At 48.0% G+C, this 27,495-nt stretch overlaps 1 protein-coding gene across 1 annotated transcript in view; it reads right to left on the minus strand.

Annotated features, from left to right (window-relative positions):
* The window catches only part of LOC109884352 (voltage-dependent P/Q-type calcium channel subunit alpha-1A-like), a 200,620-nt gene extending 186,354 nt beyond the window's left edge, over positions 1-14,266 (minus strand). Inside the window, 1 exon segment of the mRNA XM_031833423.1 lies at positions 12,302-14,266. Coding sequence (XP_031689283.1) covers positions 12,302-12,591 — 290 coding nt within the window. The 5' untranslated portion in view covers positions 12,592-14,266.
* Between the last annotated feature and the right edge of the window lie 13,229 nt (positions 14,267-27,495).

Raw genomic sequence — 27,495 nt, forward strand, 5'->3', positions numbered from 1 at the left:
TCTTTATCTCTCCATCTCTCATTCCACCAACCTCCCTCTCTCCCTCTCCATCTCTCATTCCACCAACCTCCCTCTGTTGCCCTTAATCTCTCCATCTCTCATTCCACCAACCTCCCTCTGTCCCTCTTTATCTCTCCATCTCTCATTCCACCAACCTCCCTCTGTCCCTCTTTATCTCTCCATCTCTCATTCCACCAACCTCCCTCTCTCCCTCTCCATCTCTCATTCCACCAACCTCCCTCTGTTGCTCTTTATCTCTCCATCTCTCATTCCACCAACCTCCCTCTGTCCCTCTCTCCCTCTCCATCTCTCATTCCACCAACCTCCCTCTCTCCCTCTCCATCTCTCATTCCACCAACCTCCCTCTGTCCCTCTTTATCTCTCCATCGCTCATTCCACCAACCTCCCTCTGTCCCTCTCCATCTCTCATTCCACCAACCTCCCTCTGTCCCTCTTTATCTCTGCATCTCTCATTCCACCAACCTCCCTCTGTTGCTATTTATCTCTCCATCTCTCATTCCACCAACCTCCCTCTCTCCCTCTCCATCTCTCATTCCACCAACCTCCCTCTGTTGCTCTTTATCTCTCCATCTCTCATTCCACCAACCTCCCTCTGTCCCTCTTTATCTCTCCATCCATCATTCACCAACCTCCCTCTGTCCCTCTCCATCTCTCATTCCACCAACCTCCCTCTGTCCCTCGTTATCTCTCCATCTCTCATTCCACCAACCTCCCTCTCTCCCTCTCTCCCTCTCCATCTCTCATTCCACCAACCTCCCTCTGTTGCTCTTTATCTCTCCATCTCTCATTCCACCAACCTCCCTCTGTCCCTCTCTCCCTCTCCATCTCTCATTCCACCAACCTCCCTCTCTCCCTCTCCATCTCTCATTCCACCAACCTCCCTCTGTCCCTCTTTATCTCTCCATCGCTCATTCCACCAACCTCCCTCTGTCCCTCTCCATCTCTCATTCCACCAACCTCCCTCTGTCCCTCTTTATCTCTCCATCTCTCATTCCACCAACCTCCCTCTGTTGCTATTTATCTCTCCATCTCTCATTCCACCAACCTCCCTCTGTCCCTCTTTATCTCTCCATCCATCATTCACCAACCTCCCTCTGTCCCTCTCCATCTCTCATTCCACCAACCTCCCTCTGTCCCTCGTTATCTCTCCATCTCTCATTCCACCAACCTCCCTCTGTCCCTCTTTATCTCTCCATCCATCATTCACCAACCTCCCTCTGTCCCTCTGTCCCTCTCCATCTCTCATTCCACCAACCTCCCTCTGTCCCTCGTTATCTCTCCATCTCTCATTCCACCAACCTCCCTCTGTCCCTCTTTATCTCTCCATCTCTCATTCCACCAACCTCCCTCTGTTGCTCTTTATCTCTCCATCTCTCATTCCACCAACCTCCATCTGTTCCTCTGTCCCTCTGTTGCCCTTAATCTCTGCATCTCTCATTCCACCAACCTCCCTCTGTTGCTCTTTATCTCTCCATCCATCATTCACCAACCTCCCTCTGTCCCTCTGTCCCTCTCCATCTCTCATTCCACCAACCTCCCTCTGTTGCTCTTTATCTCTCCATCTCTCATTCCACCAACCTCCATCTGTTCCTCTGTCCCTCTGTTGCCCTTAATCTCTGCATCTCTCATTCCACCAACCTCCCTCTGTTGCTCTTTATCTCTCCATCTCTCATTCCACCAACCTCCCTGTCCCTCTTTATCTCTCCATCCCTCATTCACCAACCTCCCTCTGTCCCTCTCCATCTTTCATTCCACCAACCTCCCTCTGTTCCTCTTTATCTCTCCATCTCTCATTCCACCAACCTCCCTCTGTTCCTCTTTATCTCTCCATCTCTCATTCCACCAACCTCCCTCTGTCCCTCTTTATCTCTCCATCTCTCATTCCACCAACCTCCCTCTGTCCCTCTCTCCCTCTCCATCTCTCATTCCACCAACCTCCCTCTGTCCCTCTTTATCTCTCCATCCCTCATTCACCAACCTCCCTCTGTCCCTCTCCATCTCTCATTCCACCAACCTCCCTGTCCCTCGTTATCTCTCCATCTCTCATTCACCAACCTCCCTCTGTCCCTCTCCATCTCTCATTCCACCAACCTCCCTCTGTTGCTCTTTATCTCTCCATCTCTCATTCCACCAACCTCCCTCTGTTGCTCTTTATCTCTCCCTCTCTCACTCACTCCACCAACCTCCCTCTCTCCCTCTGTCCCTCTTTATCTCTCCATCTCTCACTCCACCAACCTCCCTCTGTTGCTCTTTATCTCTCCGTCTCTCACTCCACCAACCTCCCTCTGTTGCTATTTATCTCTCCGTCTCTCACTCCACCAACCTCCCTCTCTCCCTCTGTCCCTCTTTATCTCTCCGTCTCTCACTCCACCAACCTCCCTCTCTCCCTCTTTATCTCTCCATCTCTCACTCCACCAACCTCCCTCTGTTGCTATTTATCTCTCTGTCTCTCACTCCACCAACCTCCCTCTCTCCCTCTTTATCTCTCCATCTCTCACTCCACCAACCTCCCTGTGTTGCTATTTATCTCTCCGTCTCTCATTCCACCAACCTCCCTCTCTCCCTCTTTATCTCTCCATCTCTCACTCCACCAACCTCCCTCTGTGACTTTCTCTTTTCCCCTCCTCTATTCAACCTCTATTCAACCTCTATTCAACCTCTATTCAACCTCTATTCAACCTCTTTCACTACTGTATCTCTTTCACTACTTCTCCCCAGTCCCTCCCTCTGCTCTGTCTTTCATTCTCTATTCATCTGCCTCTCTATCTCTTTCTTTCACTTCACCCCAGTACCTCCCTTTGCTCTCTCTCTCTCTCTTTCTGTACACCCTTCCTTCTGACTCTCTTTTGCTTCCTCTTCTCCTGTCCCTCCCTCTGCATCTCTTTCACTATGCCTCTCTCTCCTTCTTTCTCTTCCTCTGCCCCCCACTCTCCTCTTCCCTCATTCTCTCTCTCCTTCTTTCTCTTCCTCTGCCCCCCACTCTCCTCTCCCCTCATTCTCTCTCTCTCCTTCTTTCTCTTCCTCTGCCCCCCACTCTCCTCTTCCCTCATTCTCTCTCTCCTTCTTTCTCTTCCTCTGCCCCCCACTCTCCTCTTCCCTCATTCCCTCTCTCCTTCTTTCTCTTCCTCTGCTCCCCACTCTCTTCTTCCCTCATTCTCTCTCTCTCCTTCTTTCTCTTCCTCTGCCCCCCACTCTCCTCTCCCCTCATTCTCTCTCTCTCCTTCTTTCTCTTCCTCTGCCCCCCACTCTCCTCTCCCCTCATTCTCTCGCTCATCCTTTCTTCTGCCCAGGTCTTTGTAGCCTCCTTCCCTCCTCTGTTCTAGACCCACATCCAGCAGGCATCTCTTTAGGCGCCATTTTAATATTCTCTCTTTCCTTTTTATGTGAGAGGAGAACCAGGCAGAACACACATCCACACACACACAGCACTGCTATACTCAGTGTGTGGACTGCTACAGTGCTCGGAGGTTTCATCATCAGTAATTACAGTCTATAAGGAGAGAGTTCAGATCTGTACAATTACTATGTAGATCTAATCAGGACACTCACACATTTGCAGGTGCGGACTCAAACACGCACACACACATGGCTCAAACACATATGGCTCACAAGAACGTATGCACACACGCACGCACGCACCACACACACACACACACACACACACGCACGCACGCACCACACACACACACACACACACACGCACACGCACACACACACACACACACACACACACACACCTTCAGAAAGAGAGAGAAAGTAAGAGGGAGATTGCACCAGCTCTCCCGTCTATCCTCCCTGGGGAATCCCACACGGCAGGCAGGTCACCCACAGCCCCACACAGTAAGGACAACACCAGCATCATGTTACACCACAGACAGACAGACCCACAACCCTGGAGCTTTACTACAATGATCAAATAGCTACTGTTACAAACTGGGTGGTTCCAGCCCTGAATGCTGATTGGCTGAAAGCCGTGGTATATCACAGCTATGACAAAACATGTATTTTTACTGCTTGAATTCCGCTGTTAATCAGTTTAATCAGTTATGGCCAATATACTCTGTGTAGCGTGGTGCCTAAGAACAGCCCTTAGCCGTGGTATATTGGCCATATACCACACCTCCTCTGGCTGTGTTGCGTGGTGCCTAAGAACAGCCCTTAGCCGTGGTATATTGGCCATATACCACACCTCCTCTGGCTGTGTTGCGTGGTGCCTAAGAACAGCCCTTAGCCGTGGTATATTGGCCATATACCACACCTCCTCTGGCTGTGTTGCGTGGTGCCTAAGAACAGCCCTTAGCCGTGGTATATTGGCCATATACCACACCTCCTCTGGCTGTGTTGCGTGGTGCCTAAGAACAGCCCTTAGCCGTGGTATATTGGCCATATACCACACCTCCTCTGGCTGTGTTGCGTCGTGCCTAAGAACAGCCCTTAGCCGTGGTATATTGGCCATATACCACACCTCCTCTGGCTGTGTTGCGTGGTGCCTAAGAACAGCCCTTAGCCGTGGTATATTGGCCATATACCACACCTCCTCTGGCTGTGTAGCGTCGTGCCTAAGAACAGCCCTTAGCCGTGGTATATTGGCCATATACCACACCTCCTCTGGCTGTGTTGCGTGGTGCCTAAGAACAGCCCTTAGCCGTGGTATATTGGCCATATACCACACCTCCTCTGGCTGTGTTGCGTGGTGCCTAAGAACAGCCCTTAGCCGTGGTATATTGGCCATATACCACACCTCCTCTGGCTGTGTTGCGTGGTGCCTAAGAACAGCCCTTAGCCGTGGTATATTGGCCTTATACCACACCTCCTCTGGCTGTGTTGCGTCGTGCCTAAGAACAGCCCTTAGCCGTGGTATATTGGCCATATACCACACCTCCTCTGGCTGTGTTGCTTAATTGTACAATGTCTACACTATCTACCATTTCTGGACATTTCCCCTCTGTCTCCTCTATCTCTCCTCTCTGTCCCCTCTTCTGTCACCGAGGCCCTCAGGAGGCAAACATACACGGATTTCAAGCTACAGCTTGTCCCCAGGAAGAAGACAGTGAGAGCCAGAGAGAGAGAGAGAGACAGAGAGATGGAGGGAGCATCACGTGAGACAGTGTGTTCGTGATTGCACACTGAAGCGTGAATGACCCAAATGGTGAATCTTTCTGAACAATGCCAGGCAGTGGGCTGACCGCACCGTGTGTGTGTGTGTGTGTGTGTGTGTGTGTGTGTGGTGTGTGTGTGTGTGGTGTGTGTGTGTGTGTGTGGTGTGTGCCTCCCTGAGGTAATTGATCGTGCTGAACAGGTGTTACTGTATCACCTGCCGCACGTGTACACACCAGGGTCTCTGTCAGCTGTGACTGATCTGTGCTCTGCACCAGACAGACGAGACTTAGACACCATCTTTATGGGCCACAGGCAGAGACCAGGGTTTGTGTGTGTGTGTGTTGTACATATTCATTTGCATAACAATCATCTTCATAGTGTCTGAAAAAGTACCGATTGATTGAATCACTCGTCTTGATTTATCAGTGTTCAACTACACACACACACTTGAATTGTAATGGTATTAATGACCTAACACCATGCATCAGTCTGCTCTTTCTAGCTATGTCTCTCTTTCCCCTCCCTCCCTCCCTCTCACTCACTCTCCCTCCCTCCCGCATTCCCACTATCTCTCTCTCTTTCCTCTCCCTCCCTCCCGCATTCCCACTATCTCTCTCTCTTCCCCTCCCTCTCACTCTCCCTCCCTCCTGCATTCCCACTATCTCTCTCTCTTTCTCCTCCCTCTCACTCTCCCTCCCTCTCACATTCCCCCTATCTCTCTCTCTTTCCCCTCCCTCTCATCCCTCTCACTCTCCCTCCCTCCCACATTCCCACTATCTCTCTCTCTTCCCCCTCCCTCTCTCTTACTCTCCCTCCCACATTCCCCCTATCTCTCTCTCTTTCCCCTCCCTCTCATCCCTCTCACTCTCCCTCCCTCCCGCATTCCCCCTATCTCTCTCTCTTTGCCCTCCCTCTCATCCCTCTCACTCTCCCTCCCTCCCACATTCCCACTATCTCTCTCTCTTTCCCCTCCCTCTCTCTCACTCTCCCTCCCGCATTCCCACTATCTCTCTCTCTTTCCCCTCCCTCTCATCCCTCTCACTCTCCCTCCCTCCCACATTCCCACTATCTCTCTCTCTTTCCCCTCCCTCTCTCTCAATATCTCTCTCTCTTTCCCCTCCCTCTCTCTCACTCTCCCTCCCGCATTCCCACTATCTCTCTCTCTTTCTCCTCCCTCTCACTCACTCTCCCTCCCTCCCACATTCCCACTATCTCTCTCTCTTTCCGCTCCCTCTCTCTCTCCATCTCTCTCTGACACCATCTGTTCCTCTCTCTAGTCGTCTGTGTGGTTTTCACACGTCCTGGGTGTGTTTTGGCCACATTCACTTTCATCATGTGAGACAAAGAGTGAGGAAGAGGAAGAGGGGGGGAAGAGGGGAAGTGGAGGAAGAAAGAGAGGTAGAGAGAGACAAGGGAGAGAGCAAAAGAGAGAGAGAGATGAGGGAGGGAGATGACAGGGGGAGAGGGGGAGATGGATAGGAGGGTTATGTCAAAAAGTTGCATGTCGGGGAGCATTTTTTGCATTTTAGCTAACCCTAACCCTTTTCCTAACCTGCTAAATTAATGTCCTAACCTGCTGTGTAAGTTCTCCTGACCTGCTAAATAATGTCCTAACCTGTGTAAGTTCCCCCTGACCTGCTAAATAAATGTCCTAACCTTCTGTGTAAGTTTTTCTGACGTGCAACGAAAAGTTAAATCTGACTGTAGCTGTATACCATCTAGTCAAAACCAGAGAGGAAGGGGCGGAGAGAGCTAATTATGTAGAGAAAGAGAGACAGAGAGAGTCTGTCGTTCGCTTCTTTATTTCAATTCCTAACAAGTGGTTTTCTATGTTCATCCTCCTCCTCCTCACAGTCCTCCTTCACACTATGTTCATCATCATCCTCCTCCTCCTCAAAGTCCTCCTTCACACTATGTTCATCATCATCCTCCTCCTCCTCACAGTCCTCCTTCACACTATGTTCATCATCCTCCTCACAGTCCTCCTTCACACTATGTTCATCATCATCCTCCTCCTCACAGTCCTCCTTCACACTATGTTCATCATCATCCTCCTCCTCCTCACAGTCCTCCTTCACACTATGTTCATCATCATCCTCACAGTCCTCCTTCACACTATGTTCATCCTCCTCCTCACAGTCCTCCTTCACACTATGTTCATCATCCTCCTCCTCCTCCTCACAGTCCTCCTTCACACTATGTTCATCATCATCCTCCTCCTCACAGTCCTCCTTCACACTATGTTCATCATCATCCTCCTCCTCCTCACAGTCCTCCTTCACACTATGTTCATCATCATCCTCCTCCTCCTCACAGTCCTCCTTCACACTATGTTCATTATCCTCCTCCTCACAGTCCTCCTTCACACTATGTTCATCATCCTCCTCCTCACAGTCCTCCTTCACACTATGTTCATCATCATCCTCCTCCTCCTCACAGTCCTCCTTCACACTATGTTCATCATCATCCTCCTCCTCCTCACAGTCCTCCTTCACACTATGTTCATCATCATCCTCCTCCTCACAGTCCTCCTTCACACTATGTTCATCATCCTCCTCCTCCTCACAGTCCTCCTTCACACTATGTTCATCATCATCCTCCTCCTCCTCACAGTCCTCCTTCACACTATGTTCATCATCCTCCTCCTCCTCACAGTCCTCCTTCACACTATGTTCATCATCCTCCTCCTCCTCACAGTCCTCCTTCACACTATGTTCATCCTCCTCCTCACAGTCCTCCTTCACACTATGTTCATCATCATCCTCCTCCTCCTCACAGTCCTCCTTCACACTATGTTCATCATCCTCCTCCTCACAGTCCTCCTTCACACTATGTTCATCATCCTCCTCCTCCTCACAGTCCTCCTTCACACTATGTTCATCATCCTCCTCTCCTCACAGTCCTCCTTCACACTATGTTCATCATCCTCCTCCTCCTCACAGTCCTCCTTCACACTATGTTCATCATCATCCTCACAGTCCTCCTTCACACTATGTTCATCCTCCTCCTCACAGTCCTCCTTCACACTATGTTCATCATCCTCCTCCTCCTCCTCACAGTCCTCCTTCACACTATGTTCATCATCATCCTCCTCCTCACAGTCCTCCTTCACACTATGTTCATCATCATCCTCCTCCTCCTCACAGTCCTCCTTCACACTATGTTCATCATCATCCTCCTCCTCCTCACAGTCCTCCTTCACACTATGTCATTATCCTCCTCCTCACAGTCCTCCTTCACACTATGTTCATCATCCTCCTCCTCACAGTCCTCCTTCACACTATGTTCATCATCATCCTCCTCCTCCTCACAGTCCTCCTTCACACTATGTTCATCATCATCCTCCCTCCTCCTCACAGTCCTCCTTCACACTATGTTCATCATCATCCTCCTCCTCACAGTCCTCCTTCACACTATGTTCATCATCATCCTCCTCCTCACAGTCCTCCTTCACACTATGTTCATCATCCTCCTCCTCACAGTCCTCCTTCACACTATGTTCATCATCATCCTCCTCCTCCTCACAGTCCTCCTTCACACTATGTTCATCATCATCCTCCTCCTCCTCACAGTCCTCCTTCACACTATGTTCATCATCATCCTCCTCCTCACAGTCCTCCTTCACACTATGTTCATCATCCTCCTCCTCCTCACAGTCCTCCTTCACACTATGTTCATCATCATCCTCCTCCTCCTCACAGTCCTCCTTCACACTATGTTCATCATCCTCCTCCTCCTCACAGTCCTCCTTCACACTATGTTCATCATCCTCCTCCTCCTCACAGTCCTCCTTCACACTATGTTCATCCTCCTCCTCACAGTCCTCCTTCACACTATGTTCATCATCATCCTCCTCCTCCTCACAGTCCTCCTTCACACTATGTTCATCATCCTCCTCCTCACAGTCCTCCTTCACACTATGTTCATCATCCTCCTCCTCCTCACAGTCCTCCTTCACACTATGTTCATCATCCTCCTCCTCCTCACAGTCCTCCTTCACACTATGTTCATCATCCTCCTCCTCCTCACAGTCCTCCTTCACACTATGTTCATTATCCTCCTCCTCACAGTCCTCCTTCACCACTATGTTCATTATCCTCCGCCTCACAGTCCTCCTTCACACTATGTTCATCCTCCTCCTCACAGTCCTCCTTCACACTATGTTCATCCTCCTCCTCACAGTCCTCCTTCACACTATGTTCATCATCCTCCTCCTCCTCACAGTCCTCCTTCACACTATGTTCATCATCCTCCTCCTCCTCACAGTCCTCCTTCACACTATGTTCATCCTCCGCCTCACAGTCCTCCTTCACACTATGTTCCAATCACCCAAACCCAGTTCCAACCACCCAACCACCCAAACCCAGTTCCAACCACCCAACCACCCAAACCCAGTTCCAACCACCCAAACCCAGTTCCAACCACCCAAACCCAGTTCCAAACACCCAAACCCAGTTCCAACCACCCAAACCCAGGTCCAACCACCCAACCACCCAAACCCAGTTCCAACCACCCAACCACCCAACCACCCAAACCCAGTTCCAACCACCCAACCACCCAAACCCAGTTCCAACCACCCAAACCCAGTTCCAAACACCCAAACCCAGTTCCAACCACCCAAACCCAGTTCCAACCACCCAACCACCCAAACCCAGTTCCAACCACCCAACCACCCAAACCCAGTTCCAAACACCCAAACCCAGTTCCAACCACCCAACCACCCAAACCCAGTTCCAACCACCCAACCATCCAAACCCAGTTCTAACCACCCAAACCCAGTTCCAACCACCCAACCATCCAAACCCAGTTCTAACCACCCAAACCCAGTTCTAACCACCCAACCACCCAAACCCAGTTCCAACCACCCAACCATCCAAACCCAGTTCTAACCACCCAAACCCAGTTCCAACCACCCAACCACCCAAACCCAGTTCCAACCACCCAACCATCCAAACCCAGTTCTAACCACCCCAACCACCCAAACCCAGTTCCAACCAACCACCCAACCACCCAAACCCAGTTCCAACCACCCAACCATCCAAACCCAGTTCTAACCACCCAACCACCCAAACCCAGTTCCAACCACCCAACCACCCAACCACCCAAACCCAGTTCCAACCACCCAACCATCCAAACCCAGTTCTAACCACCCAACCACCCAAACCCAGTTCCAACCACCCAACCACCCAACCACCCAAACCCAGTTCCAACCACCCAACCACCCAACCATCCAAACCCAGTTCTAACCACCCAAACCCAGTTCCAACCACCCAACCACCCAAACCCAGCTCCAACCACCCAAACCCAGTTCCAACCACCCAACCACCCAAACCCAGTTCCAACCACCCAAACCCAGTTCCAACCACCCAAACCCAGTTCCAGTTGACGTCTTATTCATTTCATAGGCCTATATTATCATTCATCAATTCATATCACAACTCTGCAAGGTCCAACCAACCCAACACATAACATATCATAGACCTGGATCTACCACAGATCACACCACATAACATATCATAGACCTGGATGTACCACACACCACAACACATAACATATCATAGACCTGGATGTACCACACACCACAACACATAACATATCATAGACATGGATGTACCACACACCACACCACATAACATATCATAGACCTGGATGTACCACACACCACACAACCCAACAGTACAGTATCTTAAGTCCAATTGGACTGCTGTATATGGCATTAAACTGTTGTATTAACTCTAGCCCTATGGCCCAACCAACCAACACACCGCAACACAACACAACACATTGACCTAACACCACAACACAACTCATAGCCCAAACACCACAACACATAGGCCTAACACCACAACACAACACATAGACCTAACACCACAACACAACACATAGTCCAAACACCACAACACATAGGCCTAACACCGCAACACATAGGCCTAACACAGCAACACATAGGCCTAACACAGCAACACATAGGCCTAACACCGCAACACATAGGCCTAACACAGCAACACATAGGCCTAAGACCACAACACAACACATAGGCCTAACACCACAACACATAGGCCTAACACCACAACACATAGGCCTAACACAGTAACACATAGGCCTAACACCACAACACAACACATAGGCCTAACACCACAACACAGCACATAGACCTAACACCACAACACAACACATAGACCTAACACCACAACACAACTCATAGCCCAAACACCACAACACATAGGCCTAACACCACAACACAACACATAGACCTAACACCACAACACAACACATAGTCCAAACACCACAACACATAGGCCTAACACCGCAACACATAGGCCTAACACAGCAACACATAGGCCTGACACCACAACACAACACATAGGCCTAACACCACAACACAACACATAGGCCTAACACCACAACACAACACATAGGCCTAACACCACAACACAACACATAGGCCTATCACTGCAACACAACACATAGGCCTAACACCACAACACAACACAACACATAGGCCTAACACCGCACCACAACACATAGGCCTAACACCACAACACATAGGAGGCCTAACACCGCAACACAACACATAGGCCTAACACCACAACACATAGGCCTAACACCACAACACATAGGCCTAACACCACAACACATAGGCCTAACACGTCAACACAACACACAGGCCTAACATCACAACACATAGGAGGCCTAACACCACAACACTTTGGCCTAACACCGCAACACAACACATAGGCCTAACACCACAACACAACACATAGGCCTAACACCACAACACATAGGCCTAACACCACAACACAACACATAGGCCTAACACCACAACACAACACATGGGCCTAACACCACAACACATAGGCCTAACACCACAACACAACACATAGGCCTAACACCACAACACATAGGCCTAACACCACAACACATAGGCCTAACACCACAACACATAGGCCTAACACCGCAACACATAGGCCTAATACCACAACACAACACATAGGCCTAATACCACAACACATAGGCCTTACACACAACCCCACACAACACAACACATAGGCCTAACACACAACCCCACACAACACAACACATAGGCCTAACACACAATCCCACACAACACACATTTGTACAGTACCTTAAATCCATTCGATCTGATATGATAGTTCACCATTAGGTTATAAAAGGATATGGCCATTCAGTAATCTTTTTGGCAGCTTTTCTCACAAAGTTGTCCTCACTGAAGATGAAGAGAGAGCGGTTGAGTGTAAAGCAGCTTTGTCGGACCGGGATCGGGTTGTACAGAGCCATAGTCCGGGCCCGCTGGGCCATCGACTGCTTGTACACACGCTGGCCTCCCGGGGGTCCGCCTTGCCGGCTCCCGCCACGGCCAGGGGCCCCCAGAGGACCGGCATTGCCACCGCCTCCACTTCCACCTCCTCCACCTCCTCGGTTCGGCACCTCGTCACCGAAGCGTGCCATTCTGTAGGGAGTGGGGAGACCAGACGGCGATCGTTAAGAACCAGAGAGGATAGTCACAGTGATCGTTCCACATTACACCCCATCGATCTCCAGAGGAAACACACATGCAGAACCTATAGGTGGCAGTGGGTCTTTCTGTCGTTCTGTCGCTCTGTCGGTCTGTCTGTTAGTCTATAGGTCTACAATACTCTCTCACTCTAGCAGGTCTTCACGGCCAAGACACCTCCATTGGAGAGAGGGGGGGGGGAAGAGCTGAGGAGAGAAGAGAGAGCTAGAGCACAGAGGAGAGCTGAGGAGAGAGCAAACGGTGGCTTCACTTCTCTCGCTGTGTGTGCTTAGAGTGGAAATGGAGAACGGGTGGGTGATGTGGGAGAGAGAGAGGTGGTGGCGTGGTTCGTTGTTCCAGGCGAGAGCAGTTTGTGATTAAAAATCGCTATCTTAGCCTATTGATGATGTAAGAAGCTATTCCCAAAATGAATTTCAAAAATGTCAATGTCTTTTTTTTATCTGATTGAAAGAGGAGGATGGCATCCTTGATGTGTTTCATTGGAGGACAGAATCCTCATGCAAACACGGAGGTACATTTCACTAGGTATACAAATCCATACATTTAGCCCTAATCCTATGCAATAATAAGCTATGGATGACAGCAAGGTGATGAATTAAATCTAACAATCATTTCTAAATAACTAGCCTACATTATATATATACTGCGTCTTTTCCTCCAGTAGTTCAGCTTGAGAGGATCTGCAGTTGTCTTGTCCTCGTTGGAGATAAAAATAGCCGAGAATAGAAAACGAGCGAAAATCCTTAATAATTAATAATTTTCAGTACCATCCGCAATGTTTGATAGCCTATAGTAGAGACGAGCAATAGCCAAATCCAGCCGTATGCCTCCTCTATGTTGGCTTATCCTCAAATGGCGCCGATAGGGCTTTCCTAAAACCTAACCCTAAGTCACATTTGTTGATATTTAGTGATTTTAGTTTTTTTCTCTCTCTCAAAGCAAGAAGCCGTGGTGCTCAGGTTGGGGCGTGAGCAAGAGAGCATGCGTTTGGAGATGTTGAAAATACAGTCTATAGTCTATGAAAACAGGCTGTCCCGAGTCTTGGTCTTCCCTTTCTCTCCTTTACATAAAATAAGGGGAAGGGAGGGAGAAGAAAAGAGAAAAATCTATGCCCCGCTAATCATCTATATTCCAAGGTTCGGAGAAGAATCCGAATGTGTGAATAGAATCCTAAAATGGATGAGGTGAAAACGGCCGTGTGAAGAAGTGGCATCATCAATTCTGTGCAGGAGACATCGACCGACAGCTACAGCAGCTGAAGCGCAGTCAGTTGGATTCTCACTCTAGTAGCAGCTCGTGTCTTCTCCGCCACCAGGCAAGGCGCGGGCGCAGCCAAGGTACCGCTTTGCCTCCATCACCCCCCCCCCAAGCTCGACGCTCCCCCAAACCAAAAACCAAAGCCCACGCCGCCCGCCCGCCGGTACGGTATGCTGTCTCTTTTTCTTTTCACCTCGCCCTCGGGGGAAACGTTCTGTCACTCGCGGTGACGTTCGGTCCGGAGGCTATATGGTCTTGGAGATCTGCATGCCTTGGAGACCGAAAAATCCGGGGAGCTTGAGCAAGTGCGTGTGAGAGAGTGAGTCAGTGAGAGAGATAGGGAGAGGGAGGGAGAGAGAGGGAGTGAGTCAGTGAGAGAGATAGGGAGAGGGAGGGAGAGAGAGGGAGTGAGTCAGTGAGAGAGAGAGCTTGCTTTCCTTCTATGCGATCAGCTGGCAGGTTGAGCTAGAGTAGGGCATCTGATCAATTTAATGCTACGGGAGCACCGTCCTCAAATCTCTGGCCAAGCTTTGCAGCAGCACATGATGTGCCTCGAGCCACCCGCCCCGATTCACTTATCCGTTATCCGGTAGCTCTCCGGTAACTATCCAAGCAGCAAGATGGAGAAGCAAGCTGCTCATGGCTCTTCCCTCTGGCTCTGGCTCTACACGAAGCCAAGTGTCAAAAGCACCAGCACCATAAACCGTAGCCAGTCCAATTTGCCCTTTTCGCTATTTACACATACTGTAATGCGATGGAGAGAGAGAGAGAGATACGGGGTATTGGGGAATATATTGGGGTATATATTAGGTGTATTAGGCTACATACAGGATATTGGGAGATATATTGGTATATATTAGGCTACATACGGGTTATTAGGGTATATATTGGTATATATTAGGCTACATACGGGGTATCGGGGCATATATTAGGCTACAGACGGTTTATTGGGGTATATATTGGGGTATATATTAGGTGTTTTAGGCTACATATGGGGTATTGGGGTATATATTGGGTGTATTTGGCTACATACAGGGTATTGGGGTATATATTAGGTGTATTAGGATACATACAGAATATTGGGGCATATATTAGGCTACATACAGGGTATTGGGGTATACATAAGGTGTATTAGGCTACTTACGGGGTATTGGGTATATATTAGGCTACATACAGTGTATTGGGGTATATATTAGGTGTATTAGGCTACATACGGGGTATTGGGGTATATATTAGGCTACATACAGGGTATTGGGGTATATATTAGGCTACACACAGGGTATTGGGGTATATATTAGGCTACATACAGGGTATTGGGGTATATATTAGGCTACATACAGGGTATTGGGGCATATATAAGGTGTATTAGGCTACATACAGGGTATTGGGGTATCTATTAGGCTACATACAGGGTATTGGGTGTATATTAGTCTACATGCAGGGTATTGGGGTATATATTCGGCTACATACAGGGTATTGGGGTATATATTAGGCTACATACGGGGTATTGGGGTATATATTAGTCTACATACAGGGTATTGGGGTATATATTAGGCTACATACAGGGTATTGGGGGATATATTAGGTGTATTAGGCTAAATACAGGGTATTGGGGTATATATTAGGCTACATACAGGGTATTGGGGTATATATTAGGTGTATTAGACTACATACAGGGTATTGGGGGTATATATTAGTCTACATACAGGGTATTGGGGTATATATTAGTCTACATACAGGGTATTGGGGTATCTATTAGGCTACATACAGGGTATTGGGGCATATATTAGGTGTATTAGGCTACATACAGGGTATTGGGGTATATATTAGGCTACATACAGGGTATTGGGGCATATATTAGGTGTATTAGGCTACATACAGGGTATTGGGGTATCTATTAGGCTACATACAGGGTATTGGCGTATATATTAGTCTACATACAGGGTATTGGGGTATATATTAGGCTACATACAGTGTATTGGGGTATATATTAGGTGTATTAGGCTACATGCAGGGTATTGGTGTATATATTAGGCCACATACAGGGTATTGGGGTATATATTAGGCTACATACAGTGTATTGGGGTATATATTAGGCTACATGCAGGGTATTGGGGTATATATTAGGTGTATTAGGCTACATACAGGGTATTGGGGTATATATTAGGTGTATTAGGCTACATACGGGGTATTGGGGTATATATTAGGCTACACACAGGGTATTGGGGTATATATTAGGCTACATACAGGGTATTGGGGTATATATTAGGCTACACACAGGGTATTGGGGTATATATTAGGCAACATACAGGGTATTGGGGTATATATAAGGCTACATATAGGGTATTGGGGTATATATTAGTCTACATACAGGGTATTGGGGTATATATTAGTCTACATACAGGGTATTTGGGTATATATTAGGTATATTAGGCTACATACGGGGTATTGGGGTATCTATTAGGCTACATACAGGGTATTGGGTATATATTAGGCTACATACAGGGTATTGGGGTATATATTAGGCTACATACAAGGTATTGGGGTATATATTAGGTGTATTAGGCTACATACAGTGTATTGGGGTATATATTAGGCTACATACAGGGTATTGGGGTATATATTAGATTTATTAGGCTACATACAGTGTATTGGGGTATATATTAGGCTACATGCAGGGTATTGGGGTATATATTAGGTGTATTAGGCTACATACAGGGTATTGGGGTATATATTAGGTGTATTAGGCTACATACGGGGTATTGGGGTATATATTAGGCTACACACAGGGTATTGGGGTATATATTAGGCTACATACAGGGTATTGGGGTATATATTAGGCTACACACAGGGTATTGGGGTATATATTAGGCTACATACAGGGTATTGGGGTATATATTAGGCTACATACAGGGTATTGGGGTATATATTAGTCTACATACAGGGTATTGGGGTATATATTAGTCTACATACAGGGTATTTGGGTATATATTAGGTGTATTAGGCTACATACGGGGTATTGGGGTATCTATTAGGCTACATACAGGGTATTGGGTATATATTAGGCTACATACAGGGTAGTGGGGTATATATTAGGCTACATACAAGGTATTGGGGTATATATTAGGTGTATTAGGCTACATACAGTGTATTGGGGTATATATTAGGCTACATACAGGCTATTGGGGTATATATTAGATTTATTAGGCTACATACAGGGTATTGGGGTATATATTAGTCTACATACAGGGTATTGGGGTATATATTAGGTGTATTAGGCTACATACAGGGTTTTGGTATATATTAGTCTACATACAGGGTAGTGGGGTATATATTAGTCTACATACAGGGTATTGGGTATATATTAGGCTACATACAGGGTATTGGGGTATATATTAGTCTACATACAGGGTATTGGGGTATATATTAGGTTTATTAGGCTACATACAGGGTTTTGGTATATATTAGTCTACATACAGGGTATTGGGGTATCTATTAGGCTACATACAGGGTATTGGGTATATATTAGTCTACATGCAGGGTATTGGGGTATATATTAGTCTACATGCAGGGTATTGGGGTATATATTAGGCTACATACAGTGTATTGGTGTATATATTAGGCTACATACAGGGTATTGGGGTATATATTAGGCTACATACAGGGTATTGGGTTATATATTGAGGTTTATATTGGGTGTATTAGGCTACATCAAACCAAAGCTAATGTAATGTATAGCCTGTAGGTGTAGCTTAGTAGCCTAATATGTCTACTGTGTGTTATGGCTAATGTTGCACACCTGTGTAGCCAGAAGAGGGAGTAGCTAGCTCTATTCTACAAAATAAAATACAATCAAAATGTATTTAAAGTGCATTTAACAAATACTGCAATACACTACACAACATCCTGTTGCGACTTCGACTGGTGACCAATAGTAGGCCTACTGTGAGTTATGGCTAATGTTGAGGGAGTACTGCAGCCTAGCTCTACTACCATCCTGTGACTGGTGACCAATAGTAGGCCTACTGTGAGTTATGGCTAATGTTGAGGGAGTACTGCAGCCTAGCTCTACTACCATCCTGTGACTGGTGACCAATAGTAGGCCTACTGTGAGTTATGGCTAATGTTGAGGGAGTACTGCAGCCTAGCTCTACTACCATCCTGTGACTGGTGACCAATAGTAGGCCTACTGTGAGTTATGGCTAATGTTGAGGGAGTACTGCAGCCTAGCTCTACTACCATCCTGTGACTGGTGACCAATAGTAGGCCTACTGTGAGTTATGGCTAAAGTTGAGGGAGTACTGCAGCCTAGCTCTACTACCATCCTGTGACTGGTGACCAATAGTAGGCCTACTGTGAGTTATGGCTAATGTTGAGGGAGTACTGCAGCCTAGCTCTACTACCATCCTGTGACTGGTGACCAATAGTAGGCCTACTGTGAGTTATGGCTAATGTTGAGGGAGTACTGCAGCCTAGCTCTACTACCATCCTGTGACTGGTGACCAATAGTAGGCCTACTGTGAGTTATGGCTAATGTTGAGGGAGTACTGCAGCCTAGCTCTACTACCATCCTGTGACTGGTGACCAATAGTAGGCCTACTGTGAGTTATGGCTAATGTTGAGGGAGTACTGCAGCCTAGCTCTACTACCATCCTGTGACTGGTGACCAATAGTAGGCCTACTGTGAGTTATGGCTAATGTTGAGGGAGTACTGCAGCCTAGCTCTACTACCATCCTGTGACTGGTGACCAATAGTAGGCCTACTGTGAGTTATGGCTAATGTTGAGGGAGTACTGCAGCCTAGCTCTACTACCATCCTGTGACTGGTGACCAATAGTAGGCCTACTGTGAGTTATGGCTAATGTTGAGGGAGTACTGCAGCCTAGCTCTACTACCATCCTGTGACTGGTGACCAATAGTAGGCCTACTGTGAGTTATGGCTAATGTTGAGGGAGTACTGCAGCCTAGCTCTACTACCATCCTGTGACTGGTGACCAATAGTAGGCCTACTGTGAGTTATGGCTAATGTTGAGGGAGTACTGCAGCCTAGCTCTACTACCATCCTGTGACTGGTGACCAATAGTAGGCCTACTGTGAGTTATGGCTAATGTTGAGGGAGTACTGCAGCCTAGCTCTACTACCATCCTGTGACTGGTGACCAATAGTAGGCCTACTGTGAGTTATGGCTAATGTTGAGGGAGTACTGCAGCCTAGCTCTACTACCATCCTGTGACTGGTGACCAAGTGTAGCTTTATTTTGGTGGAGAAGCAAACCAGTTACTGTAGCCTAGTATACTGTATGTGTCAGTCTGCAAGCATAGACTTAGTTATCCACAATTGCGCCGTTAGGTAAGGAAAGGGCCTACCTTTAATTTTTTAGGACAATTTATGTGGGGCAGAGGCGTTCTCAGTAGATGTATTTTATTATTATGTTACCGAACCCTCCACTCATCAGGACCGTCTGTCGGCCTGGCACGTGCATCTGAGAAGCTTTTGGAGGTGTATGCCCAGAGCTGCCGTTCGCAAGCTGTTTGCTCGCGCTAAATAAACCCATGCTGTCGCCTTTCCAAAAGCCAAGAGAGACGAGAAATACAGAGGAACTGACTGAACCCGAGAGTTTCAACGAATGGGATTCTTTTCAAAAGGGTTTTATTGGACAGAATTGTCCGTTAGTCCCTGGCTCCAGAATGAGAACAGAGAATTGAAGAGAGGTTGTTTTACTTCTAGGTTCTACGTTTTATTTTCCCTTTATTTAACCAGGCAAGTCAGTTGAGAACAAATTCTTATTTTCAATGACGGCCTAGGAACAGTGGGTTAACTGCCTTGTTCAGGGGCAGAACGACAGAGTTCTGCTCGGGGATTCGATCTTGCAACCTTTCGGTTACTAGTTCAAAGCTCCACTAGGCTACCTGCCACCCCACAGTCACACGGGAGCTGTCTTTGGTGCTGAAATAATAGCCTAGCCTACTCCTGAATGAGGTGAATCATGATAATTTGCTAACTGTTGAAAGCATCATCTCTTGAGGGTTGGGAAAAGTCGACAGCGATTTCAGTACCACAGGAGCTGTCCATGGTTCTGAAAACAGCGACACAGATTCCTGAATGCTGTGAATGAGACAGTATGCCAAATATTTAGAAAACGGCTATATGGCCTAAGATACAGAGAAAAGTTAAATGTTGCATCAGCACCACGTGAGCTCTCCATGGTTCTGAAAGAATAACTTAGAACTGCATTCATTTTTAATTGAGACTAGTGAGCCGCACTGCACTTAGCCTAAATAGAGTGTAGCCTACCTACACTCATCCAAAGACCACTGATCATGACGTGATTCTGACTGTATCCCGCTATACTTGGATCACGTGAGGCTTTGGATCCATACCAATTAATCCCTTAAATACACTGGCAAACAGGGTCCGACTCAGCTCTCTAAAACGGCAGGTGAAGCACTACATATTCGTCATCATGGCCATCGGTTCACATTCTCGGTTGTCAGTGGCTAACGGGCACCACGCGCGTTACTGACACAATAAACAGCCCGGTTCCCGCTGATGGAACCGAGAGAGAGGCCGTCCTGTAAGCGCCAGAGAGTGTGAGTGTCGGGAAGGGGCGGGAAAGAGGGGAGGAGGGGGAAGTAGAGGAGAGGAAGGGAGAGGAGGGGAGAAGAAAGGGGAGGAGGGGAGAGGAAAGGCAAGGAGAGGAGGGGAGAGAAGAGGCGGGTATCGTTATGCTTGAATGATCACAGAAAACGACCAACCAAAACGGACTCTAAGGATGGTAGATGAGATGGGAACCTCTTTCTAAGTTATTTAGCGTGTGAAACAGAGGATAATAAGGAGGGAAGAATGGCAAAATAATGTCTCTCTCTCTCTCTCTCTCTCTGTCAGTCTGTCAGTCTGTCTGTCTCGTGTTAGGATGGTGAAACAGAATAGTTAAGCACCGGTATGAAAAACAAACACACGGATCATAACATGAACATGCAGAATAATACCCATCTCAACGTGTAAAAACATTGTGACACATCATATATAGATCTAATCAGTCAATATGAATATAAGCTAAATAAATGAACTTAAACTCAGCAATACAATCATTGTATTAAAAATCCCCGGTGTTCCTTTCATCTCTGGGCCAACAAGATCTCACAGTCTCACGTCAGAATTACACGTTCATCCATGTTTCTCAAACGTAAAATGTTGAAGTGTTTGGTTACTTCTCTGTATCGTTCCAAGGTTAAGTTTAGGCATTAACTCAAAATGATTCTGGTTAGGCATTAACTCAAAATGATTCTGGTTAGGCATTAACTCTGAATGATTCTGGTTAGGCATTAACTCTGAATGGTTAAGGTAAGAGTTAAGGTTAGGCATTAACTCTGAATGGTTAAGGTAAGGGTTAAGATTAGGCATTAACTCTGAATGGTTAAGGTAAGGGTTAAGGTTAGGCATTAACTCTGAATGGTTAAGGTAAGGGTTAAGATTAGGCATTAACTCTGAATGGTTAAGGTAAGGGTTAAGATTAGGTATTAACTCTGAATGGTTAAGGTAAGGGTTAAGATTAGGCATTAACTCTGAATGGTTAAGGTAAGGGTTAAGGTTAGGCATTAACTCTGAATGGTTAAGGTAAGGGTTAAGATTAGGCATTAACTCTGAATGGTTAAGGTAAGGGTTAAGATTAGGTATTAACTCTGAATGGTTAAGGTTAGGCATTAACTCTGAATGGTTAAGGTAAGGGTTAAGGTTAGGCATTAACTCTGAATGGTTAAGGTTAGGGTTAAGGTTTGGGAGCAAATCCAACGTCTACTTGAAGGTAACAGCACTCACTGTGACCCGTAGTGGCTAGTAGCCATGTCATCTCCCGACATCCTAAGACATGGATACTGACTTGTATAACGAGTGACCTGCCTGCGCTGGTATGTGTCCAAAATGGCACCTTATTCCCTACATAGTGCCCTACTTTTGACCAGAACTCAAAAGTAGGGCACTAAATAGGTTGCCATTTGGGGTGCAAGCTTAATTTGTGTGAATGCATCGTTACCTCATCATCCCTATCAGAATCCTCTCTCTGAAATAACTTCCTTATCAATAAAGTTAATTCACTTTCAAAGCTGGTTATTGATGCAGTCTAATGTGCTCTGGGTAGGTTTGGATAGTTAAGAATCTTTTCAATGATATTGTAAATGAATTTATCAGTCTGTTAAGGTACATTTTTGAGACATGGATTGTGTATGTGTGCCATTCAGAGGGTGAATGGGCAAGACAAAAGATTGAAGTGACTTTGAATGGGGTATAGTAGTAGGTGCCAGGCACACCGGTTTGTGTCAAGAACTGCAACACTGCTGGGATTTTTCACGCTCAAGCATTCTTAATGTTTTGTAGACTCAGTGTATATTTATATTATATTCCGTTTGTGTGTATGTGTATATGTGTGTATATGTGTGTACGAGTATATGTGTATATGAGTATATGTGTGTACGAGTATATGTGTATATGAGTATATGTGTATATGAGTATATGTGTATATGAGTATATGTGTATATGTGTGTATGAGTATATGTGTATACAGGTGTATGTGTCTATGAGTATACGTGTATATGTGTGTCTATGAGTATATGTGTAGATGTGTAGATGTGTATATGTGTATATGTGTATGTGTGTATATGTGTAGATGTGTATATCTGTAGATGTGTAGATGTGTATGTGGGTGTATGTGTATATGTGTGTATGAGTATATGTGTATATGTGTGTCTATGTGTATATGTGTGTATATGTGTAGATGTGTAGATGTGTATATGTGTATATGTGTAGATGTGTATGTGTGTATATGTGTATATGTGTATATCTGTAGATGTGTAGATGTGTATGTGGGTGTATATGTGTAGATGTGTATGTGTGTATGTGTGTAAATGTGTAGATGTGTGTAGATGTGTGTATGTGTGTATATGTGTGTATATGTGTGTGTATATGTGTCCGGGTGTGTGTATGCGTGTGTATATGTGTCTATGAGTATATGTGTATATGTGTGTATGAGTATATGTGTATATGTGTCTATGAGTGTCTATGAGTATATGTGGATATGTGTGTATGTGTGTATTTGTGTAGATGTGTCAATGAGTGTCTATGAGTATATGTGGATATGTGTGTATGTGTGTATATGTGTAGATGTGTAGATGTGTATACCAGCACCAGGCAGCCCCAATGCATGTATGGAAAGATGCATGCAGCAGTACAGTAACAGTGTACCCTACAATATAGAGTGTGTGTGTGTGTGTGTGTGTGTGGTGTGTGTGTGTGTGGTGTGTGTGTGTGTGTGTGTGTGTGTGTGTGTGTGTGTGTGTGCGTGTGTGTGTGTGTGTGCGTGTGGAGGCCCTGCTGGTAGCATCGAGCAACACTGAGAAAGCAGCATTGTCATTCAGAGAGCGTTCACACGGCAACCCCGCAGGAAGCCCCAGCAACACACCCCCTTCCTTCCCTTCTCTCTGCCTTCACACACCACCCCCTCCTCCCCTTCTCTCTGCCTTCACACACCAGCCCCTCATCCCCTACTCTCTGCCTTCACACACCACCCCCCTCCTCCCCTTCTCTCTGCCTTCACACACCACCCCCCCTCATCCCCTTCTCTCTGCCTTCCCACACCCCCACTCTCCTCCCCTTCTCTCTGCCTTCCCACACCCCCACTCTCCTCCCCTTCTCTCTCCCTTCCCAGACCACCACCCTCCTCCCCTTCTCTCTGTCTTCCCACACCCCCACCCTCCTCCCCGTTCACCTCCCCTTCTCTCTGTCTTCCCACACCCCCACCCTCCTCCCCTTTCACCTCCCCTTCTCTCTGCCTTCACACACCACCACCCTCCTCCCCTTCTCTCTGCCTTCACACATCACCCCCTCCTCCCTTTCTCTCTGCCTTCACACACCACCCCCTCCTCCCCTTCTCTCTGCCTTCCCACACCACCCCCTCCTCCCCTTCTCTCTGCTTTCACACACCACCCCCCTCATACCCTCCTCTCTTCCTTCACACACCACCCCCATCCTTCCCTTCTCTCTGCCTTCACACACCACCCCCTCCTCCCCTTCCTCCTCCCCTTCTCTCTGCCTTCACACACCACCACCCTCGTCCCCTTCTCTCTGACTTCACACACCACCCCCCTCCTCCCCTTCTCTCTGCCTTCACACACCCCCCCCTCCTCTCTGCCTTCACACACCACCACCCTCGTCCCCTCCTCTCTGCCTTCCCACACACCACCCCCTCCTCTCTGCCTTCCCACACCACCCCCCTTTTCTGCATCCTTTCTGTCTCTCACCGCTCTACCACTGTATGGAGCCCTCGATACAGAGAGAGAGAGAGAGAGAGAGAGAGAGAGCATTGCTATTCCATAAAGAAAAATATGCAGAGAGAGAGGAAGGGAGGGAGCACCATTCCAGAGAGAAAAGAGAGAGAGAGAGAGAGAGAGAGAGAGAGAGAGAGAGAGAGAGAGAGAGGGAGAGAGAGGGAGAGAGAGGGAGAGAGCGAGAGAGAGAGGGAGAGAGAGAGGGAGAGAGAGAGAGAGAAGAGAGAGAGAGAGAGAGAGAGAGAGCGAGAGAGCGAGAGAGAGGGAGAGAGGGAGAGAGAGAGAGGGAGAGAGGGAGAGAGGGAGAGAGAGAGAGAGAGAGTCTCTGCCTCTGCTGACTGCTCTCTCTCTCTGAGAGCAGTCAGCACCATCCCAGAGAGGGAAGGACAGAAATAGGAGGAACGAAGGCAGGTAGAATAGAGAAAGACTTGGAAATAAGAGGTGGGATGAGTGAGGGATGTGAAAGATGGGGAGAAGATTACATCTCTCTCACTCTCTCTTTCAGCATTGTCATTCTGGGAGCGTTCACACAGCAGCTCTGACGGAAGACCCCTCTTTCTCCCTCCCCATATCTCTCTCTCTCTCTCCATCTGTTTGTTTCTCCACTGTAGTGAGTGAGGGACAGAGTGTTTCACCTCAGAAAAAGGGCAGTGTGCTAGATGTGTGGGTGAATGGGTTCACATTGTCCTCCAGTATCTTTTGAAGACACCAGGCAGATCACTGCTGTAATGGAGGAGATGGATCAGGACATGGGTCAGGATGGACCAGGCTGCTATAATGGAGGAGATGGATCAGGCTGCTGTAATGGAGGAGATGGACCAGGACATGGGTCAGAATGGACCAGGCTGCTATAATGGAGGAGATGGATCAGGCTGCTGTAATGGAGGAGATGGATCAGGACATGGGTCAGGGTGGACCAGGCTGCTATAATGGAGGAGATGGACCAGGCTGCTGTAATGGAGGAGATGGACCAGGCTGCTGTAATGGAGGAGATGGACCAGGCTGCTTTAATGGGGGAGATGGACCAGGCTGCTGTAATGGAGGAGATGGATCAGGACATGGGTCAGGATGGACCAGGCTGCTATAATGGAGGAGATGGACCAGGCTGCTGTAATGGAGGAGATGGACCAGGCTGCTGTAATGGAGGAGATGGACCAGGACATGGGTCAGGATGGATCAGGACATGGGTCAGGATGGATCAGGACATGGGTCAGGATGGATCAGGACATGGGTCAGGATGGACCAGGCTGCTATAATGGAGGAGATGGATCAGGACATGGGTCAGGATGGATCAGGACATGGGTCAGGATGGACCAGGACATGGGTCAGGATGGATCAGGCTGCTATAATGGAGGAGATGGATCAGGACATGGGTCAGGATGGATCAGGACATGGGTCAGGATGGATCAGGCTGCTATAATGGAGGAGATGGATCAGGACATGGGTCAGGATGGATCAGGACATGGGTCAGGATGGATCAGGACATGGGTCAGGATAGATCAGGACATGGGTCAGGATGGACCAGGACATGGGTCAGGATGGACCAGGACATGGGTCAGGATGGACCAGGACATGGGTCAGGATGGACCAGGCTGCTATAATGGAGGAGATGGATCAGGACATGGGTCAGGATGGATCAGGACATGGGTCAGGATAGATCAGGACATGGGTCAGGATGGATCAGGACATGGGTCAGGATAGATCAGGACATGGGTCAGGATGGACCAGGACATGGGTCAGGATGGACCAGGACATGGGTTAGGATGGATCAGGACATGGGTCAGGATGGACCAGGCTGCTATAATGGAGGAGATGGATCAGGACATGGGTCAGGATAGATCAGGACATGGGTCAGGATGGACCAGGACATGGGTCAGGATAGATCAGGACATGGGTCAGGATGGACCAGGACATGGGTCAGGATAGATCAGGACATGGGTCAGGATGGACCAGGCTGCTATAATGGAGGAGATGGATCAGGACATGGGTCAGGATAGATCAGGACATGGGTCAGGATAGATCAGGACATGGGTCAGGATGGACCAGGACATGGGTCAGGATGGATCAGGACATGGGTCAGGATGGACCAGGACATGGGTCAGGATGGACCAGGACATGGGTCAGGATGGATCAGGACATGGGTCAGGATGGACCAGGCTGCTGTAATGGAGGAGATCGATCAGGACATGGGTCAGGATGGATCAGGACATGGGTCAGGATGGATCAGGACATGGGTCAAGATGGATCTGGCTGCTATAATGGAGGAGATGGATCAGGACATGGGTCAGGATGGATCAGGACATGGGTCAGGATGGATCAGGCTGCTATAATGGAGGAGATGGATCAGGACATGGGTCAGGATGGATCAGGACATGGGTCAGGATGGATCAGGCTGCTATAATGGAGGAGATGGATCAGGACATGGGTCAGGATGGATCAGGACATGGGTCAGGATGGATCAGGACATGGGTCAGGATAGATCAGGACATGAGTCAGGATGGACCAGGACATGTGTCAGGATGGACCAGGACATGGGTCAGGATGGACCAGGACATGGGTCAGGATGGACCAGGCTGCTATAATGGAGGAGATGGATCAGGACATGGGTCAGGATGGATCAGGACATGGGTCAGGATAGATCAGGACATGGGTCAGGATGGATCAGGACATGGGTCAGGATAGATCAGGACATGGGTCAGGATGGACCAGGACATGGGTCAGGATGGATCAGGACATGGGTCAGGATGGACCAGGACATGGGTCAGGATGGATCAGGACATGGGTCAGGATGGATCAGGACATGGGTCAGGATGGACCAGGCTGCTATAATGGAGGAGATGGATCAGGACATGGGTCAGGATAGACCAGGACATGGGTCAGGATAGATCAGGACATGGGTCAGGATGGACCAGGCTGCTATAATGGAGGAGATGGATCAGGACATGGGTCAGGATGGACCAGGACATGGGTCAGGATAGATCAGGACATGGGTCAGGATGGACCAGGACATGGGTCAGGATAGATCAGGACATGGGTAAGGATGGACCAGGCTGCTATAATGGAGGAGATGGATCAGGACATGGGTCAGGATAGATCAGGACATGGGTCAGGATAGATCAGGACATGGGTCAGGATGGACCAGGACATGGGTCAGGATGGACCAGGACATGGGTCAGGATGGATCAGGACATGGGTCAGGATGGACCAGGACATGGGTCAGGATGGATCAGGACATGGGTCAGGATGGACCAGGACATGGGT

The sequence above is a fragment of the Oncorhynchus kisutch genome, linkage group LG1 (assembly GCF_002021735.2).
Source record: "Oncorhynchus kisutch isolate 150728-3 linkage group LG1, Okis_V2, whole genome shotgun sequence".
Lineage (NCBI taxonomy): Eukaryota > Metazoa > Chordata > Actinopteri > Salmoniformes > Salmonidae > Oncorhynchus > Oncorhynchus kisutch.